Source organism: Hippocampus guttulatus, chromosome 2, assembly GCF_054856545.1.
Source record: "Hippocampus guttulatus isolate MCC_2025c chromosome 2, RoL_Hgut_1.0, whole genome shotgun sequence".
NCBI classification, from domain to species: Eukaryota; Metazoa; Chordata; class Actinopteri; order Syngnathiformes; family Syngnathidae; genus Hippocampus; species Hippocampus guttulatus.
Window position 1 is genome coordinate 9,081,840 of NC_141262.1, and position 21,822 is coordinate 9,103,661.

The 21,822-nt window shown below is 43.1% G+C and overlaps 1 protein-coding gene across 2 annotated transcripts; it reads left to right on the forward strand.

Annotated features, from left to right (window-relative positions):
* Positions 1-650: 650 nt before the first annotated feature.
* On the forward strand, positions 651-21,802 carry spon2a (spondin 2a, extracellular matrix protein). 2 transcript variants are annotated; one of them, XM_086134769.1, is made up of 7 exons: positions 651-858; positions 4,681-4,763; positions 9,293-9,521; positions 13,492-13,712; positions 18,192-18,383; positions 18,763-18,934; positions 21,332-21,802. In XM_086134769.1, exons 3-7 carry the CDS (start codon positions 9,293-9,295, stop codon positions 21,517-21,519), a joined length of 1,002 nt encoding a protein of 333 aa, XP_085990895.1. In that variant the 5' UTR covers positions 651-858; positions 4,681-4,763; the 3' UTR covers positions 21,520-21,802. The 2 variants fall into 2 exon arrangements, with proteins under 2 accessions (XP_085990895.1, XP_085990904.1); XM_086134778.1 differs by having other exon boundaries at positions 4,686-4,763.
* Positions 21,803-21,822: the final 20 nt, after the last annotated feature.

The following is a 21,822-nucleotide window of genomic DNA, read 5'->3' on the forward strand; positions in this document are numbered from 1 at the left end:
TCATGAGTCATTTTCTGTGTCCACTCATGCGTGTCCACACTTGTTTATTTGTACTGTTTCTCATTAAGATGCTGAACTCATTGACATTAATCAGAAACGTAAGCTTGTTTTTAGCCACCTTTATTTATATATACCTGTATATATATATACCGGTTTGTGTATGTACATATATACAGTATATATATATATTCTTACCTATTTCATCGACACATTTCCACACACAGACTCATTTAGTGTGCGCCTTGACATGATGATGAGTGAGGGGCGGCCTGTAAGAAAAACCTCCCTTCGTTGACTGTGTGTAGCAGCTGGGGAACTGGTGACACGCATGCACACACGCGGTCCTGAAGAAAAGCAGCCCTTCAGATGACATCACAGCTGGATCTGCCACACCATTCAAGCTTTTCTTCTCCAATCACTAAACAACTGCTGACTCTATTTCAAATTTCCCCTGCTACATATTCCTACGATCCTGACACCTGCGCATGAATACACAATGCAGAGGAGTGAGTCCAATGTGGTGTTGATTAACTTGTCTGCAGAGAGAAAAGAGGGCTGAGATGAAGGAGGTACGCAGTGGAGGAGAGGAGCAAGGCTCTTGCAACCTCCTTCCCATACAAGGAGAGGTGGAGGAGAGGAGGGGGAGGAGAAAGCCAGAGAAGGAGGTGGGCGACAGCTGGAGACAGCGATGAGAGAGAAAGGGAAGGGAGGAGAGTCGGGGATAAAGCCGGTCAAGGTTGATAAGGTTCCACCAGTGACAGTTGAGGCGACACGTGGAGCTTGCGTCCTCGCAGTGGTATTGAACCAGCCACAAGGCAGCAGCGTGACTCTGCCGCTGATTGATAGGAACCAATACAGGTAAGATACACGACACTAAAGCCTCCATTCATTCCCTCCACGCAGAGACAATTTCGTTCATTCCCTTTAAGGATGCAAATCGGAAAAAGATCTACTGCTGCTGCTGCATTTGGAATTCCGCTCAAGTGCATATGAAGTATTCATGTTGCACTGAAGAGAACTTTCTGGAATAGCTGTGCTTATGTTTGTTTTCAACTCCACGGTCATATCACAGGTTGCAGTATGCTCATTCCTGTCCTCATGTGCATGTAAACCTTCAGACATAAGTTTGAACTCGTGTTCCCAAGATTCTTTTTTTTTTCTGCAATTCTTTTTCCTTTTATTGTATTTATATAAACTCTCTGGGAATCATATCACATGCTGAAAGATGTGAGGACATCAATGTGAGGAAAAGCCTGCCAGAACAGCTGAATTGGGGTTATTTGAAGGCAATAAATACATAAATAGTGGCAGCGCGTGAATTCCCCATTACATTATTCTGAACACATCCCCAGTTATAAGAGTGGGTTTACACTTTTGCAACTACATTACCTTTTTATTTTTACTGACACTCGTCAAATGATTTTTGAGTTGACAATGTTAGAAAAAGTTTTTACAGGATTTTATTTGTCCCCTTGAGGGATGACATGACATCCAAATGGTGTGACGCGATAATTACCAGCATATTTTCACGTGACTGGTGACATAAAAAAGCTCATGGTACTGGATAAAAATTCACAATATTGTAAAAAAACAAAACAAGAAAAACCTCATGATATTTAAAAAAAGCACCATGTTGTTTTTTTTGACATGATCCACCAACAAAAAAAAATTGGTGTGTTGAGTTTACAGTCCTCACTTTTATTTTGCCAATATATATATAGATAGATAGATAGATAGATAATACACACACACACACACACACACACACACACACCAAGTCGGCACCTAACAATGGATCAACTGTACCTTGCCATTGTGATGCTTCAAACAGGACGTTCTAAAACATAAGTGACCACTGAGCTTAGAGTGTTAAGAGTATCATCAGCAGGTTGCAACAGAGACACCGAGATGCCAATGCCATGAGAAACCAGATGATGAATGCCACTCAACTCCCGGCATGTTTAAGGACGGTGAGAGGCACCCAAGCGTCAGACCATTCGAAACTGATGACATCAGCCTGGTCTGTATGCTAGACGACCCGCAAGGGTGCCTGACCACACCACCAGGCACAGGCGTCATTGTCTTGCATGGGCCAGGCAGCAATTACGCCAGATTCAGTAGTCCTCAGTGCTGTTCTCTGATGAAAGCCGATTCAGCTTGAGCAGAAATGATCGCCGCCAGGCCAGCCAAGAGACATTGTCTCTCCACGTCTCCTGGGTCGCCCCCGGGGGTCTCCTGCAGGTAGGGTAGGACATGCCTGAAACAACTCACCAGCGAGACGTCCAGGAAGCATCCTAAATTGATACCCGAGCCACCTCATCTGGCTCCTCTCAATGTGGAGAAGTAGCGGCTCGACTTGGAGTTCCTCCCGGATGACCGAGCTTCTCAGTCTTTCTCTAAGGGAGAGCCCGGACACTCTGCGGAGGAAACCCATTTTGGCTGCTTGTATCCAGGATCTCCCACATTCCAAAAACATGCATGGCAGGCTGATTGAACACTCTAAATTGTCCCTAGGTGTGAATGTGAGCGTGGATGGTTGTTCGTCTCTGTGTGCCCTGCGATTGGCTGGCAACCGATTCAGGGTGTCCCCCGCCCACTGCCCGAAGACAGCTGGGATAGGCTCCAGCACCCCCCGCGACCCTAGTGAGGATCAAGCGGTTCGGAAAATGGATGGATAGATGGATGGATGTATCCAGGATCTTGTTCTTTCAGTCACAGCCCACAGCTCATGACCATAGGTGAGACTAGGAATGGAGATCGACCGGTAAATTAGGAGATTTGCCTTTCGGCTCAGCTCCTTCTTCACCACGACAGACCGATACAGAGTCCGCATCACGCTGCAGCGATCCGCCTGTTGATCTCACGCTCCATTCTACCCTCACTTTTGAACAAGACCTCAAGATACTTTAACTCCATCACTTGGGACAGGATCACATCCTCGACCTGGACGTTTTTCTGACTGAGGACCATGGTCTCAGACTTGGACGTGCCGATTTTCATCCCAACCGCTTCACACTCGGCTGTGAACTGTTCCAGAGAGAGGTGGAGATCACAGCTTGAAGAAGCCGTCAGTACCACATCATCTGCAAAAAGCAGAGATGCAATAGTGAGGCCACCAAAGCGGACCCCCTCACTGCCTCGGCTGCGCCAAGAAATTCTGTCCAGAGAGGTTATGAACAGAATCGGTGATCATGTATGTACAGTAGATAGAGCCACAAACACAATCTTCTGCTTGTTTGATATATGTTTAATTGTTTATACCGCTACTAGCAAGATTCAATAACAGGAATTTAGGGCACCGTAGATAAAAATGGCACTTTTCAATTATTTCAAATTTAAAACACTGTTCTTGGGCTCCTACTAGCCATGGACCCAAAGAACCAATTTTTTACACCAATGCGTGGAGAAATTCAAATATTCACCACATAAAACACCCACTCTTCTACTCATAAAATATTCCTGAATTAGAGGTAGATATATTGTGTCAAAAAATGTAAAATATTTGGACATTTGTACTATAAAGAGCAAATTTTCATTTTTATATTTCTTGATGTTGCTGATTAGTGGGGATAAGTCACATGCTACCAATGCCTAATACTATTAGGCTAATTATTAACTCCAACATTTGTTCCCAAAGATGGTTCCGTGTACATTTCTCACACTAAATTTTAATACTGACCAAAACTGTCAGTTCAAATTTAGTAGCATCACTTTAAATTTGAGTATCTTTCTTTCAGATTCCTTCTGCTTAAAATGTGCTTGTTTGCAATGGAGGCTTTGAGGAGCTGCAGTCTTTTTACTCTCCTCTCTGAAATCTTGCCCATCCTGTCATTGTTTCCCTTTCTCTGCCTGCATGAGACACAGTCAAGTTCGCCTCCAGACTTGGGTGTATTTATCTGTCTCCGTACGTCAGGGATGGCCAACTTTGAGCACGTCTGAGGAGGAACGCGGCAAACGACCTTCCTGACATCTTCTTGTTAAAAGCCAACATCTGAGCTGACTTGGCGCGCGTGCAAATGTGCGCTTGTGCGTGCATAATTCCTTGCCTGTGTATAAGAGCTGCGGTCAATGCGTATATTATCTCTGCATGCATCTACCGTAATTACACGGTGAGGGGTGCCCATGCGGCGGCACGTTTGGCCCCACGCCACTACCCTTGTTTTTATTATGTCTTCTGTCTGGGCGGAAAGAGCCCCCCAAAAAAATCACTGAGCGTCTGTGCAAATGCATTGATCAGCTTTTAATGTGGAAGTGTGAAATCAAAATAAGCATACTAAATACGGTCAAGACTGCATTTAAGGTGCATATTTTCTTAGCAGCAGGAGCAGTCATCAATCAGTCTACGTCACTAATGTCTATGTGTTGAATGACAGAGAGTTTAATGTGGCAGTGCAGAAATTCATGAAATGGCTTTGAAGTGTGTTGTAGTGTGACACTTTTAGAAGGAAGATCAAAAGACACGCCCCGAGTCGCATCGTTTAGCGATTGTTATTCCCACAAAGGTTACACGACATGCTCTAATTGCCTGAACAGACTTCCCTTTTGTTTGTGAAAAGGACAAATTGCGAAAAATCCGAAAATGCGCGTAAGAAATTGTTCGAGTGCATTTATTTCATTGTTTGTGATTGATGAGGAAAAATAGCCTGACGGCACTGACCTCCTTTTCCATCCTTAACACAGAACAGACGAGACAGTGGCTGTTTGAGGAAAACCTCTGACTCCAGGTGGTGAACTTTCATTAACCTTCCTCGCTGAAAATCCAGGTCAGAACTTGTTTGTTGTACTCCTCACTGTCTGAAGATAACATAAGCAATGAACCCTTTTCGCAGTGATGTCCACACTGTGTTGACTTTAATTCTGCTACTCATATTTGTTAAAATGGCTGGCTGGATGAAGAACTAAAGATGAAGGCTTGCCGCAGTTTGTCGGGTCATGAGGAAAAGCTTATTACTAATTCTTCTCATCCAAACATGACGAAGTGTGTGGCGAAACTGAGTTCAGCCCAACTCCCACAGATGAGTGATCTGACTCAAAAAACTGAAAGCAGGTGGACAGAAAATAGAAAGTGGACAACAAGCTACAAAACACAAGATGAGACGCTGTTTGTTCCCTATACACTTTATATTGCCCCATAAGCGCTGTTCGAATATGTAGTATCCGCTGTTCCGTGCCCTCATTGTACCCCACAAAGCATCTTGGAACAGAAATGAACAACCAAAAGGTAATATATCCCATGATGCATCGTGCCTCCAAAAATTATTTTACGTTCCTAGGTTGTTGTTTGATTACGAAACTTCACAACACGACCGGACAAAGTGCTCTGTTTGAATTCATTTTGGAAAATACACTAATCTTAAAACATTTTATTGAATTTATTTGTTCAATATCTCTTTAGTTACGTCAACAAGCTGACCTTGATACGATACATTGGAGTACTCCGATAACCGATTAATTAAAAAAGTAGATACTTGCAAAAATAACAATACAAATATAAATCTCAGACAGAACATTTAACTTTTACACTACTTATTCCTTTTGGGCTCCGTTTTTGAAAGCAGCACATGCGCCTTTGTGTAAAAACTGACGCATCTTGATTTTCATGCGGGTGAAAGACTCGGAATTGCGTCTGACGTTTTGATGACTGAAAGCGGCTTGACCAGAGGTGGAAAGTGGTCTCTGTGCCCACTTCATAGCCACCACCTGTACATCATCCGCAAGTGGAGATCTTTCAGTTCCCTATAATCGTACTCTGCACACGTCAATATCCTGGGTGGACTCCGGCAAATCAGTTCATGCGTCCGCCCTGTGGACCATGTGCCTCTCCAGTGCTGAATTTAAAGTGAATGAGAGTAGCCATTTCCATTGGCCAGGAAGAAAGTTGGTTGTGATTCTCGGGGGAAAAATTGGTAGAATTGATTTTTTAAAGTAACTTGAACAAACGATGAAAAAGAGTATTATCCTTGACGTCTGATTTCACAACTAGCTATCCATCAGTGATTGTGCATACGTAATAATACGAGGAGCTTAAGCATCTCTATGGTTTCACAGTCACAACAATATGTCAATCATATCAATAATAGAGATTGAGTGAATCATTTAGAACACATCCTAAAATTCTGCAGTGAGCTAGCTTACTTTTTACAGAGAATTCTCCGAAGGCGGGCTGTAACTGTGTTGGCTAACGGAGTGCCATGACGTCCCGGAATAAGATAGAGGAAACAAAAAGAAGAAGCTCCCACTTGCATAATTCCTCAAAAATGTGTGCTTGCTTCAAGCTGTTCACGGGTCACTCCCCGTTGAAGTTTACAGCAAAACTGACAAAACAAACTTTAATCAATAAGGCATGCAAACTTTCAAACAGCCACTACTTCAACTCACACAGAGTGGCAGCACACATATCTCATCCAGGAGAACCCAGTGGTGCCCGGCATGTTGCGGCACATCACAGTAATGCTCTGAAGGCATGCAGGTCTAAATTTGGATACTGTAACAACCCAATGAAAAAAAAGCAATTGTTTAAAAATCTGCAATATAACAGGGGGAACGGGGCTTTCCTGATAATATAGCAGCATTCTTTTCGATTTACCCTTCGTATTACGCATTAATCTGTACGTTTTATTCCATTAGCAGCTGTCAAGATACAAGTTACAAGATATGGAGAGCAAAAGTGATCGAATATCTACATCAAAACCGTTTATAGTTGATATATCGTGAATTCCACAAAAGTCACCTTCTGGGGTTAGTTTTGTCACTTAGCTTTTCACCATTTCTCCTCCTCCTGTCGCCACGGAGATGATCACGTGACTGCTCTTTTGCGTCAGCATTTTTACAGCAGGCTCTTAAAACTGTGATGTGTGCCATGCACGCTTAGTGGACTCTGGGAATTGATAAAACACTCGTGACGTGCGGGCCTGCGCTCAAGGGAAAAAAAGAAGTGTCAAAGCTTGGAGTTTTGCAGCTCCAAGGGCCGAGTAACACAATCTGACCCCTTGAAATAGCCCTCGGGGACAATGTGCACACACGCGCGCTTGTTTGTGTGCTGACTTGACCAAATTTAACCGAGGGCATTCTGCAGCTGTTCCCAGGTTTAGTTATAGTCAAGTAGCCTGCAGAAACGGCACAGCAGGTCATCGAAGGCCGGCGCTCTCCTGTTTCTCCATCCCATGCGCACACACATGCAATCTCAAAACATCTGCTAATAATATAGCAAATACATGCGATCACATTACCAGAAGGATGGTTGGCCTGGAGGAATGGGATGGTGGGATGACATGGGTTAGAGGAGAGGATGGTGGGTGATGACGAGAGACGAACGAAGAGAAAATGGGAAAGGACGATGGAGGACAAATGAATGACAGTGGAGTGAATGTTGGGGGGGATGAACAATGGCAGGATGAGTGAAGGGAGAAAATTTAAATTATGGTGAGATGGACGGTAGCGGACTCTGAGAAAGTGGCAAGAATTCATGGGAGAGAGTTGGATGGTGGGTTAATCATGGGAACGAATAAATGAATTACACAAGAAAGTGAAGTGGTGAATGATTAATGAGAGAAAAGAAAGTGATGTATGCGTGATCAAAGGATGGCTAACACTTGAGAGAATGTTGAAACCGGCATTATGGGACGAATGAAGCAAAAAATAAGATGGCGGTGTAAGCGGTGAAAGGAGGATGAGTCCAATGAATGGAATTGATCCCACAACCCTATGTGAATGAATGCTCTGCAAAAACAACAACAACAACTTGTATATTTTGGTCAAAGACTGTATTTAAATTGTATAATTTATTAACACTGATGGCAACAATGTTAGTTTGCACAACAAAACAAGCGTTTGTTCCAAAACAGAATTGGCTTACGGCAAGCTTACCTTTTTTTTTTCAGTGTTTGTTGTCTCGAATCTTTGAGTTCAGCCAACTTTTCTTTTATACGAGGATATGCGACAATCAGTAATCAGGTCAGAATGTCCTGCTGAGGGAATTACTGCAGGTGCATAAAAATAAAGACAAGAGCAATTTGTATGGTTTGCACCCGAGAGGATGAGTTAACCCAAATACTGTATCCAAACATCAAAGACACGTTCTGTTTCGCTGCTCTGCTTATTAAAGACAGTCAGTATGAGTCAGACTTGGCGGCCAGCGCATGGTCAGTCGCTGAGGTCAGTAGAGCAACACAGCAGAGTGGATTTGAGACTATAATTAGGGATTTTATCCATGTTGTCTTATTTAGTTTTGGCTTTAGCACCAGTGTAGGAACACACAGACACGCACGCACACAAACAGACACACTCACACACAACCATGGGCAAAAGAAGAATTTAAAAAAAAGGCAAAGCGGTTCAATCGGTTCACAAGGCTTAGATAAGATGGATGAGGGGTTTTATGAGCTCATAGCAGCTTTCTGTGTCAAGCCTCCGATTGATTGTCAGGTATCGGGTACCCAAACATTCACAATGACATCATCTCTTTGTGCGCATGACACTTTTACGAGGTGTATTTCTACAATGATCCCATTTCTAGGTATTTCTGCTACGCGACTTTCAGCTCGTTCCCCCCATCAGGGGTTGCCACAGTGAGTCACTCGCATGACTTCTTTGGCACAGTCGTTACGACGGATTCCTTTCATGACACCAGCCACCCATTTTTGTTTGGGTTGGAAATGACACTCGGTGGGAATCAAACTAGCAGCGTCTGTAGTGAAGGCAGCAGCATGAACCACAGCACGACCAGTGCCTTTTCTATACATGTCGATAGATATACATTTCAATACATGACATGTTTACATTTATGTTCAAGCAACAAGGCAGAACACAGAAAACAAAAAGATAACTCAAGTAAACATAAAAGGCCATTTTTAAATGGTCATTCTATTTATATTAGGAGGGGAAAAAACATTCCTAGCTACAGCAAGTTTTACAAGTTGATTTGGATCTGGTCCAGTCCCATCTGAGTAGGAAGCCATCTCACACCTTCCTTTGATTTTTGCCTGCCATGTTTAAATGATTGTGGCATTCAATAACAGTTACATTTAATTCTATTTAAAAGAGAGTTTCGACTGTGAGCAGGAGACTCATGAAGTAAGTTGCAAATTCCACATCTTGGCACCTTGGCCTAATTAATGGCTCACTCACAAACAAGACAAACAGGAGTTAAAAAAAAACAGAACATAAAAACAAACATTTCTGGGCACTATGAATGTTGTTGTCTTAGCAGAATTTGCTTTATTGTCAGAAGCGCTAAGTTATTTCAAAGACACACTGAACACATGTAACCATTCTACCCATCTGTTTTTCTCAGATGATGTCATCACAACAATTGAAGAGCGGTTGGCTGAGGCAGCTTCTGGTCGTATTTTTGAAGCTCAGCCTCACTTTTGCTGGTCCTCTGCGTCCACTCAACGGGACCGAATGCACAGCCAAAGGCCCTGCTTCCTACATTGTGGTATTTACCGGTTACTGGAGCCCACAGGCCTTCCCGAAGCAGTATCCATTGTTCAGGCCCCCTGCTCAGTGGTCCAAACTCATAGGTGAGAATATACTGGCAGAATGGGAATTTCTCCATTGTGGGACAAACAAAGTTTTCTTATCTTATCTTAAAATACTACTTTGATCTTTGAATCACCTGTCAGTTTTATGATTTGTGTGACTTTGGTGTTGGGTATGATGATTTGAATACGAATATTTTGTGTCGCCTGGTCATGGAGCATATGACCTGAAATGAATGGAAAATGCCATGAATCAGTTCTAGCTGCTACCCCACCCAAAAACAACTCCAAATTTTGTAAATTTTAAGAAAAATAGTATTTTCGAAAATATTCTAGTTTATAAAAACGTATGGCGGTCCGATGGCCCAGTGGTTAGCGTGTCGATCTCACAGTGCAGAGGTACCAGGTTCAATTCCAGCTCTGGTCTCCCTGTGTGGAGTTTGCATGTTCTCCACGGGCCTGCGTGGGTTTTCTCCAGGTACTCCGGTTTCCTCCCACATTCCAACAACATGCATGACAGGCTGATTGAGCACTCCAAATTGCCCCTAGGTGGGAGTGTGAGCACGGATGGTTGTTCATCTATTTGTGCTGTACGACTGGCTGGTAACCAGTTCAGGGTGTCCCCCGCCTACTGCCCAAACACAGGTGGGATAGGCTCCAGCATGGATCGGAAAATGGATGGATGGATAACACTTCTTTGTGTGTTCATGGGGGAGGGGGGGGGGCACTATGGGACAGTCATAGAGTTTTGCGACTCTGGAATCTGCAGTGATATTTTTCATTTCTCATGGAGGATGAAGAATATACCAGTGTGAGGGATTATGTTTTATGTCCACATGTGCTGCTGCAGTGTTTGTGTTCAAATATCTGTTCCTTAAATCATCATTATGACGCCCCAGCTATTCATTAGATCGTCTTTGGCATTTTTCATTATGCGTTAGTATTAAAAGCAAAATTATGTGGTTGTTTGCGATACACAACATGGAAAACACTTTTTTGAAGAATGTTGCACATATCATATCACAAGTCGAAGAAAAAAAAAAAAGCCAAACCACTGCTTGTATTTTGAAAAACTTGTAAGTCGGGTCAGTGGTCTCAAAGCACCACTGTATAGTTTATAAACATGAATTTTGTAATTGAATTGGTACTCTTTTATAAAAATAACATCCTCCAATGACAGCATGGTGGTAGAGTGGTAAGCAAGTCTGCCTCACGTTTTTTGTGGTTTGTGGTTCAAATCTTGGCTTCGGCCTTCCTGTCGGGAGTTTGAACGTTCTCCCCGTAATGAGTTTTCTCCGGCTTCCTCCAAAACTCACAAACATGCTTCTTAGGATAATTAACGACTCTAAACTGTCTATCGGTGTGAAGAGAATAAATGCTGGGTTATACAATACATCTTAATTTCTATAGAGCTTTCACATCAGCTCCAGCTGTAACAAAGCGCTTTCCGCTACATTTAACATAAAATAACAGGAATGCAACAGAACACAAAACGTCAAACATCGACAATAAGAGAATCTTAGCAACTATTCCTACATATGCCTTGTTGTTAGAAGTGGTTATAGATGAAAGAGGAGAGAATCAAAGTCTTCTTTCACCAGTAGTTCAGCGCCATGATCACACCATGCATGTTGTCACACACGTCTGCTCCATGCTACATTTGAAAGCCAACAAGAAGGTGTGGCGTCCATGAACCACTCCAGAGATTGGCTCAGCTCTTGTGTCCCACGTTGATCTGCTTCATTTTCAAGGAAGGAACGCAGAAATGAAAGTGAACTACTTTTCATTTTTCTGACCGAACCTGTCCGTTTGGGACATATTTTGACAATACCCAAATCTGTGCGCAGAATGCTCAGTGCGACCTGACTAGCTCAGCAATTCAAGATAAATGTGCCATTGGTGGTATGATGATTGCACATGTTAAAATGTCAACAAACAACACCAGAGCAGATTATTTAAATCATGCTTTTTTTTCAAGACGATTGTGAATTCGGAACTGATTAGAATTTTATGGATTGAGTTCTGTGCAGACAAGAGACAAATCGACATCCGTACAGGAAATGTGCCATCAGATTAGCTGGCAAGCACTCCAGTGGGCAACTCCGCACTTGCCCAAACTCAGCTGGCCCTGGGATTGGCTCCACCTCAACTGTGACCCGAGTGAGGCCAAGCGTTATAGAAAATGGATGGATGGTTGGAATTTGCCACGGTGCTCATCTGCTGCATCTGGTGGGTCACTTCCCCACTTGCTCGGTTGCACCAATTGCAAAATCACCACTTTGCTTTATTGAGTTTGGTCTGTTGTGGTCAACCTTCATCCTTTTTCAATCCAAACCATTCAGATTGCCCACGAGTATTTTTGCTCTCTATGAAGTGTCACTTTAGGGCCTTGCTGTCAGCAGGCATTTCTACTCACAGGCACGAGCAGTGGCGAGATGTTAATGAGCTAAGTGGTGAGTAGCAGACGGCCTAAATGCTACCAGATGGCTTTCGGTGTTTCTCTAACTGTCTCCTGACTGTCCAGACATATCTATGATATTTTTCAATTACCCTCAATCCTCCCACACCCCAACATTTCCACTGGTTTACCACAGCGCTGGCGATGAAGAGTGCAGCGGAGGTTTGGGGCTGAGGGAAGGTGGGTAATGACTCTTGGGGCGTGGTCGGGTCAGACCTTACCTCAGAGCCCAGAGCAGAATGGGAATCAATTCAAGCTCATCTCTGCTTTCCCCCCCACCCCCAACCCACTCCCCCCAATCAAGGATGGATGGCAGATGTTTATGCATGCGTGTATCCAAGCATGTTTGTGCCAGACCACTGTTGTGCGTCAGTGCCTGTGGCGACTGCGGCTTTCTTCGGTTTCAACCGCACCAGTCCTCCCTTGCCATAAAATGATGGCCTACTTACTCCACGAAGAGGCAGAAACCGAAGCTTTAAATCCAGCTGTAGTGGCAACAGTGTGTCATCTATGGATGGAAGAGGGCACAACCCGTCAAGGTGTTTGGAGAATGGTTTGAGGTTCCTTTACTGACGGGACAAGGACACGTCTCTGGGAGAATGGAGTGTTTCAAAAAATGACAAGAGTACGGGATGCCTTAATGTCTTGGTGGGGCTTAAAAAAACATGATGGGTTCTTGAATTTCAAGGTCTTGATGCTTGTGGGAACCTAGTTGGGATGGAAATGCAATTATGGGCATCAGTAATGACAGAACGGGAAGAAACAGGATAGTGTGTAAAGCGTCCTGGTCACGTTGTGTGTATGGTTTGCTACGCTTTGTGCATTAATACATGTGTCAAGAGTGTTTAAGTATGACTGTGTGTGTATGTGTGTGTGTGTGTGTGTGTGTGTGTGCGTGTGTGTGTGTGTGTGTGTGTGTGTGTGTGTGTGTGTGTATGTGCGTGCGTGCGTGCGTGCGTGCGTGCGTGCGTGTGTGTGTGTGTGTGAGAGAGAGAGAGAGAGAACCTTGCAAAATAAGTAAGCTAAGGCAGAGCCATCAGAGCATTTGTCAGTGTGTTTCTGGCTAACCTCACTCTGGCCTTCAAACCACAGATCCAGACTAGTGCTTCTGCGGTTTTCAATAAGAAGCTCCATTTTAGCCTAAATATGAATCGCTTCATAGATGACCAGGACTAAATTTGAGAATGTGAAACTAATGGTTTAGTTGACTTGGAGCATCATGAAAATCATCAGTAAAGTTCATTGTTTTAAGAGGGGCTTTTTAGGAATTAAAGACACGTGAACCCATAGACCAGAAGCCCTTTGCTTTTATCTTTGCTGGATGGAGAAAATATGCAACCATTCAGAGCGATGCATTGAAGCACTTTTTCGGGAATTATCTTTTTAAATGCAGGAAGCTGGAGGCAGTCATTGAAATACCTAAAGACTCCAGCACAGTGGAAATGAGCTCAGCGTTTGGCAAAGGCTCTGTGGTCCTTCAATGACATTGGGAAGCATTCCAAACAGTAAGAATCTCACCGCTGTCTTCTTTCTTGTGTGTCTTTCTCACTTCAGCGGTGAGCCATAATCGCCATTTTCAGCTCTGGGAGGAGGGTGCGAAGGCTAGTCAAGGGGTGCAGAACTTTGCTGAAGTTGGCGTGACGGTGGAGCTGATGAAGTCGGCCAAGGAGGCAAGAAAGAGACGCACGGTCGGCACCATGTACCGGACGGCCGGCATCCCGAATGGAATCGGGCACAGCTCCACAGAGCTGCTCATGCTGCCCAGGAACTCACTGGTACTTGAAACAAAGCTCATTCACAAAAGCGCACACACACATGCTCAGACAGCGACAAAAGACACATTTCCTGCCAACGGTCTAATTCAGCTCGGAACGCTATGGTTTGGAGCCGTAAACTTTGATCCTCGCTGGGATTGTAGAAGGAAAGGCAAATGCTGGGTCAGCTGTTTAAATAGTGTGACATCATTGCAGTGTGACACAACGTAACTGGGCTGTAAACCTTGACTGAAACTGGGCATCCAAATGTCCGAGTTAAAAACGTTTCAAGCCCGAGTTTGAGTCGGCCAACTCACTTTTAAAGAAGGGCCGCTTTCCATGTCTCATCAGGTATTATCTTGCAACTTCCAATTCTCTCATTGTAATTCAAAATTGTTTTTTCTTTGTTTTTTCCCTCCCTTCCATTGCTTTTGCAGCATTGTAGGAGATCAGATAAGATAAGAAATCCTTTATTAGTCTCGCAATGGAGAAATTCCCACTTCACAGTTATGAAAGGAAGAAGTAGAAGAACAAAATATAGGAGCTGCTGGAAATGCAGCCACTCTCGCGGCGCCATCTTGAAGTCAAAATAACAAAATAACACAACTCATAAGACACAGACAGTCGTGCAATCTTAATTTTTGTTCACTTTTCTTTCGATAGCGGCGCGGACACCCTCAGCGGCTCCTCTTGTTTTATGTTGAAAGGGAATAAATTTCATCTGTGCTGTATGTTACACATACAGTACATTTGACAATAAAGCTTATCCAATCCAATCCAATCACTTTTCCTGCACACACTTTGTTGTTTGAAGCAGTTATAGATGAAAGAGGAGAGGATCAAAGTGTCCTTTCACCAGTGGATCAGAGACGTCATGCTGAAAATGTGCACACGTCTGCTACAAGCTAAGTTTTGAAAGCAAACACGAAGCTGTAGCGTCCATTGACGAAAAAGAGATTGGCTCACATCTCCTGTCCCATGTAAATCCACTTCAATTCCAAGCCGCGACTCCCAGTTCCACATCCGCATCGGCGCTCCGCGCTAACGCTCCTTTCTTCTCATCGTCGGCTCCTCAAGCCTTACATCCATCCAGCCGCAGAACAGCACTGACCTCTCCGCTGCACAAAGCGGGGCTGTGAAAAATGCTGTCCAGGCACAAAAAAAGAGGAGAAAAAGAGGGAGAGGAAATAGAGGAGCGGGCTTCAATGTGTCCAGTCAAGAAGAAATTCAGTTATAGACTGCATGCATAAAGACACCCAAACACAAATGCTGCAGTCAATGTGCTAGACAACAATAGCCTGCCCTTAGTTGGAAGTAAAGTGCCTTTCGGCAGCAACAACAGACTGTATTTTGACCTGTAGCTGTTCTGCCCATTGAGGATGTCAACCTTCTAACCCAGGCATGTCCAGCTCCGGGCCTGGAGGGCCACTGTCCTGCCTGTTTTCCATCTCTCCCGGCTGCAACGCAACTGATTCAGATGATCAGCTCATCATCCAGCTCTGAGGCAGCATTCGAACGATCCTGATGATTTGAATCAGGTGCGCCGCTCCTTGGAGAGCTGGAAAACAGGCCGGACAGCGGCCCTTGAGGACCGACTTCGGTGAAGGTGAGAATCTAACCCGTCAATTCTTGGTCAAGTCCTTGTAACCAAGATCTTACAGACCACCCCCCAAGAAGTGACAGTTCTCTGAAATCCAGTCAGAGAAATAAATTGATTTGTACCTCAAAGTCAGCGTGCCGAATGGTTGTGGTAGAATGTAACTGTTATCTTGGTGCCTTCCATACATTTTGGAAAATGAAAAAAAAAAGTGTATCCAGTCCTCCAGTGAATTGTATTACTGGGTACCAAACACTTGACCATTGATTTCCGTCACCCAATCAGACTTGTGTTTAACCAGCGTAGCTACAAGCGCCCACATGTATCCTGAGCAGACTGGGCTCTGTATGCCTGACGCCTGTCCCACCAAATTCGGTCAGATTGTCAGATGACTTTAAAGTTAATAGTTATGCTGCACTCATAAGTTTTCTTGAGAGTTACATTACAAGAGAAATACAGCTAAGAAATTACATGGAAACATTCGGCCATCTGGCGCCACTAAAACTTTTGAGGCAGGTTTTATTTTCTCTGGACTATATTTAGATATGGGGACTAACACCAGTCTGATTTTTGGATGAGCAAGAAGGCGGCGCAACCATAAGTCTACAAAGATTGTGTAATACTTCAAGAAATAGACATGACCCAACTGTGTTGGCTCATTGTGTACACAAGTCTGAAGGCTTCTGTAATGTCGCACCAGGGTGCCAAAGTCAGATAGTGTTACTGCATTCCTAAACAGCTTAAGTACCTGGAATAAGTTGCCATACAGTTTAAGCCACTCACCTCATTGGTGTCACACTTTTAATTGGCGGAAGAAACAATTTGTACTCATTACACATTCAAATTTTCCTTTCAAAATCTTCAAAAAAAAGTAAATGTGCATTCTATTGTTGTCTGATCACCATCTTTAGCAGTCCTTATTAATGGACCAAGTATGAATACTAATTTTGCTGCTCGGACTTGTACATCAAGTTTGCAAGTGGAATGCTACTCCTCAGTGTTGCAATGCACTTTTCCTAATTTAGGGCTGGAAATGTCCAAATTCCCAGCTGTTTCGAATGGAACATAAATAACACTTCACATTATATATTTGTATCTTGAACCAAAGCCCGGGCTATTTTTATTAAGCTTGGTGAGAAGTTCACTTTGGGATGACGACTGCAAATTTGATTTCTCGCAACTGCAGCTGTACTGAAAGTAAATGTGAAAGGTCAACGGGGAACACTCAAGTGGCTGGGAATACATTGAATGCACCAGTCGTTTCCATTGTTCCATTTTTATTTAACAATAAAAAATATATATATTGAATCCACAGATGTTCATATTGGAAAAAAAATATTTTATGTGTACATTATAGCCCAGGTGGCTCATTAATAAGAGGGACAGTGGTGTATTTTTATAGGTATGAGCCTGGTGACCTACATATCGTTATTGGTTATTCCACTGCCTGAACTCGGGAGCCCTGAAAATCATAAACAATCTCACATTTTGTCATCTGTTTCCAATGCCTGAGGCTCTTTTCGAATGACTAGAGGATGATGTGGCGGACACGCAATGTCGGGTCAGACAGTTGCGCGGTTTGTAGAACACGACAGAATTGTCTGTTGACATCTTAATCTGTTATTCAATTTTTGTGCATGCTTTTATTCCAAAGGCTATCCTTTTCCGTCCATGCTCAAAACCGCAAATATCTCAAACACAGACAGTACGACATGTCTGTTGTTTTGTTTATTTAAAGCAGACTGATAACACAATACAGATGCCATTGTGAGTCCAAATGGCACAAAGCACGAGGTAAATAACTGGTACATGAACCTCTAAAATGGGATGGCTTGTTTACCCTGCTGGAAGATTTTTCTTGCTGGACAAAAAGAGAGAGCTGTGGTGGGACCTTGGACATTGAACCATTGAGTCCAAGACATGGAACACCCTTTCGTCTGGTCCACTGGAGATTGCAGCACGGCTCCTTGGTAATATTTCTGACTGTGAGCAATTGGTGAATGGAAAGGATGTAAACAGATGGAGTTTTGAAAAGCATCAAGGCTATTTTGACATTGTGCTTGTTGAAGTCATTTGATATCTGGTCCAGTGTCACCAAGTTGTCCAAAAAATCCTTTCAAACCATCCAAAACCATTCAAGTCAAGCCTTTGAGCAGCTCTTCAGCTATAGGTTCTGCAAATTTCTGGGTGTCAGCCAGCGCAGCAATCCCTGACCTTCAGGCCACTTCCTGGATGAGGTCATAAGCTTAGGGGAATCATTCATCACACACGTGCCAGCCCCGCACAGGAAGCTAAGTGGGGCATACGTGTGTGTGTGTGGGGGGGGGGGGGGGGGTCCTTTTTCTTTTTTTAATTATTGGATTAAGAACATGAATTTGCCAGAGGTGCTTTTTACTTCAGGTTTTTCATACACTGATATCACTTAACAACATGAATACAATCCATTGCACACTTGGTATGTCTCTCTTGAGCATATCTTTTACCAAGGCCAGTAAATCCTAAACACATGTGTCAGACTTTGTTTTATTGCGCAATCATCAAGTGCAAGGACAAAGTGTAACTATAATAATAATAATAATAATACATTTTATTTATAAGTGCCTTTCAAGGCACCCAAGGACACTTTACAATAACAAAAAACACGAAACAATACGGTAGGTGCAAATTTGTCTGCTGAATCTCATTGGGCAGTTGGTCCCAGTACAAGTAGACTCTAAGTGCAAAAAGTCAAAATACATTCTTGTATCTGCACAAAAAAAGCCAAAGGCTGCTTCTCAGCTCCCATTGGCAGTGTGAGAGAGAGATTGGTTTCAGGAGCTAACCAATGGAATTATTTGATAGAAACACCTCTCCGTATGATGCAGACAAACCTTCAAAGCCTTATCATGATCATATTGTTTCAGCTGTCTCTGATGGTGAAGGTGATCCCCAGCCCTGACTGGTTTGTTGGTGTGGACAGCCTAAACCTTTGTGAGGGCAGTCAGTGGAAACAGGACGTGACCGTTGACCTGCAACCTTATGACGCCGGGACAGACAGCGGATTTACTTTCTCCTCGCCCAACTTTCCCACCAGCCCCCCAGAAAACATCTCAAAGGTAAATTGCCTTCTTAGAATGTTTACTCATACAGAATGTGGAACTTTGAGTACATGGATACTGGTTGTTTATTTCACATCAAGAGTTTACTTGTTCTGTTGGCCACTATGCCGTTGTTTCCATTGTGTGACAAGATGAGGTCACCGTCTTTCATCATCTAGTATGAGAAATAGATCACGAAGTAGGATTTCACCATGTTTCCCCTAAAAGTGAAAGCTTGGCAGAACTCACCTGACCTGGAGCCATTATAAAAACAATAATAATAAAAAGATCCTTCTTACATAAGAAAAGGCGTTTAAAGGTTGGGCCGTCGGACATTTGTTGGCTCTCCCTGTGAATGATGACTGACTGTATGTTTTTGTTTCTTTGTGTCTTTCAGATCACCTCTCAGATGCCAAACCACCCCGCCAACTCCTTCTACTATCCACGCTTAAAAGAACTTCCACCCATTGCCAGCATAAAGGTCACACGGCAGAGCAGATCTCTTCACCGCCAAGTCCCCATGTCCAATCATATCCTCCCAAACTCCATCAGTCCTCAGAGATTCTCAGGTGAGCCCCCCAGAGGAGAATTAACTGTGAAAAAAAAACAAACCTGATTTTGAGTCACCGTGAAGCACTGGTTCAGTAGCCTTCCAATGATGTCATAGCGTTCCCATTTGATTGGCCCTTCCAGACTAATAATTCAACAAGGCTGTTATTGTGTTTCGCAGTGTTGGAGAATTGAACTGCATCATCCTGGGAGGTGCTTCTAATATTGTGGTAACCTTAAGTGGTGTCCATACTTAACGTTTAACTTATCATCTTAAACCATTTTTAAAATGTGAGAGACCCCACGTAGGATGAGGAAAAAAGTTGGAAATTGTGGGTTTATTACCCTTACAATGTGTGGTGTACTAGATGGCTCAGAGCACACCAGACACATAGTGATCCACCAACTATTGAAAGTATCCTCCACCTAACCGGCGGCACAATGCCACAGGGCCTCCAGACTGCCAGAAAATAAAGCGCAGAAGCGCTGTTGCCAATTTAGCACTAGACTTTATGGCTTTTCTGAATCCTCTCGCCACAATTTTTCCAAAAAGTTGTAAATATTGCCTTTAAATAAGTCTTGTCACACCTCGCGCCACAGGATGATTTTTTTAGCAGCATCAAAAGTCAAGCTTTGCTGACGAGTATGATCAGAAGGAGAGGCCTCTTCTATATTTAAAGAGAACATGCTGATACAGTATATTGGCATAATGAAGGGATTCAGGAATAAATAATTGGCGACAGTGAGCATGACCCTACTGCAGTATGAGCATTAGTCAACTGAATAGGCGTGCCTGTCCATGTCTTCCACAACAACTTGTCACAGTTGCAAACAAACGGCTCCCTTGTTTGACTATTTGCCAGATTTTGTAAACCGGGGCAAAGGAAGACAGTTAGCTTTTCTCACAGTCTGAATAGTCCTCATTATGAGCGAGCTTCACTGAGGTTCGTTGATTTGTAAACTGCTGACATTTTACCCATCCGTTGTTTACTCATCTATGCACAATGTATTCCCTAGTTTTAAAAATCTTCACGATGCAACATAACATAGGGATGTGTTATATACCACGAAATTGCAGGAGAACACTTGGATACAAAAAAAAATAAAAATCAATAAATAAACATTTTCTTGCTTTCATTGACCACAATGTAACCCTTAAATTCAATCTGAAATGGATGCTACACACCTCACTGTTAGCGGAATAGTGATTTAACGCATTGATCAGATTTGGAACATTAGAACACGTGCCTAATGTGCTGCAAGAATTTTCCACTGTTTTAAGGTCAAAAGAAATGGAGTGCCCCTTCGTACTTTGTGTTGAATAGTCGGGCCATTCCATTTGCTTGTTGTAAGTCTCTCAAAATAAACTTTGATTTCTGTCTTTTTTCTCATTTAAATCTGATAATACACATATTGAAATGCACAAAATGCGTATTCGCCTAGGTCAAGCAACTTTTTGATATGATTGTTTTAGTTTTACTGAAATTGTTCATTTGAATAACAGGACTTAAAGTTAGAGGAGTGAATCTGAAATACATGTATTGTAGCCGCATGGCATTTACGCTCATAGCATGTTGGCACTAAGCACATTTCAAGGATTCAACCAAAATGCATTTTAAAAATAAGCAAATCGTCTTAAAATAATGCAGGTAGGTCTGCATTAGGCTATTTTCTCCCTAGGATCGAACTATGTACTGATTCAGTGGAATGGTGCAATTATCATTCAAGGAAGCAAGGTGGATCGTGGTTCGCACATACGTACAGTATATCTGAGGTTTGGGGCTCTAACCTCTGCTCTGGCCTTTCTGTGTGGAATTTATTTGTTCTTCCCGTGCTTGAGGTTTTTTTTTCTTTTCTATGTACTGCCTAGCACATTCCAAGTTAAGTTAATTGAAGACTCTCCATTCACTGTGGGTGTGAATGGTTGTTTGTTTCTACGAATAACTCGATCATCATTGGAATTGTTGCTCGCCATATAAATGTTCAGGTTTCTCAGGATAATTATAAATTACTGCATATTTGTACCCAGGTACACTGAAATAAAACGGTGGTTTTCAATTTCGTGGATAAGTAGTGTTGTTGTACAGTGATCCCTCGCTATTTCGAGGTTTGTTTATCGCGGCTTCAGAGCATCGCGGATTTTTTCAAACATATTCATTAAAAAAAAAAATCCATATACATGGAGTACAGTACTGTATATGTTGGCTCTATGTGACTTGCTGTTGTTTTGCAGCTTCTCGCGGACCGTTTGCGGACTTTTTGCGGACTTAAAAAATATATGTATATAAATATATGTTTATTGGTCGCTACTTCATGGATTTTTGTTTATTACGGGTGGTTTTGGTCCCCATTAACCGCGATAAACGAGGGATTACTGTCCTACCTTCATCAACATTTATGGTTTTCCACCAACACAGTGACTCCACTCGACTGTGAAGTGTCTCTCTGGTCATCCTGGGGCTTGTGTCTGGGTCCCTGTTCCAAAGGCGGCATCCGCCATCGCACACGCTACATCCTTCTACGGCCTGCCAATGCTGGCGTCCCTTGCCCCGAGCTGGAGGAACAAGCTGAGTGCGTACCACACAGTTGCATGAAGCTCCAGTAACCCACAGAGCACAGGTGCTGCCAGTATTCAACACTGGGACTCATGTTATTACTGCTGGACTGAGAAACCTTTCTGCATTATTCCCTCGGTAATGCAAAGGATTTTCCTCCCTCTCAAGACTGCATTTAATGTGTTGCCTATTAATTTTAGTGTGTAGTTTTCCCTTGATATCAAACGTAGCAGACTGTTGGACCAATGGTTAAAAAAAAAAAAACACTTTTCATGTGAGGTGTTGGAGCTGAGTTGAGCAAAAATGTAATGAAGTCAAATGTGCCCTCATAACCTCCATCAATTCAGTCAAGT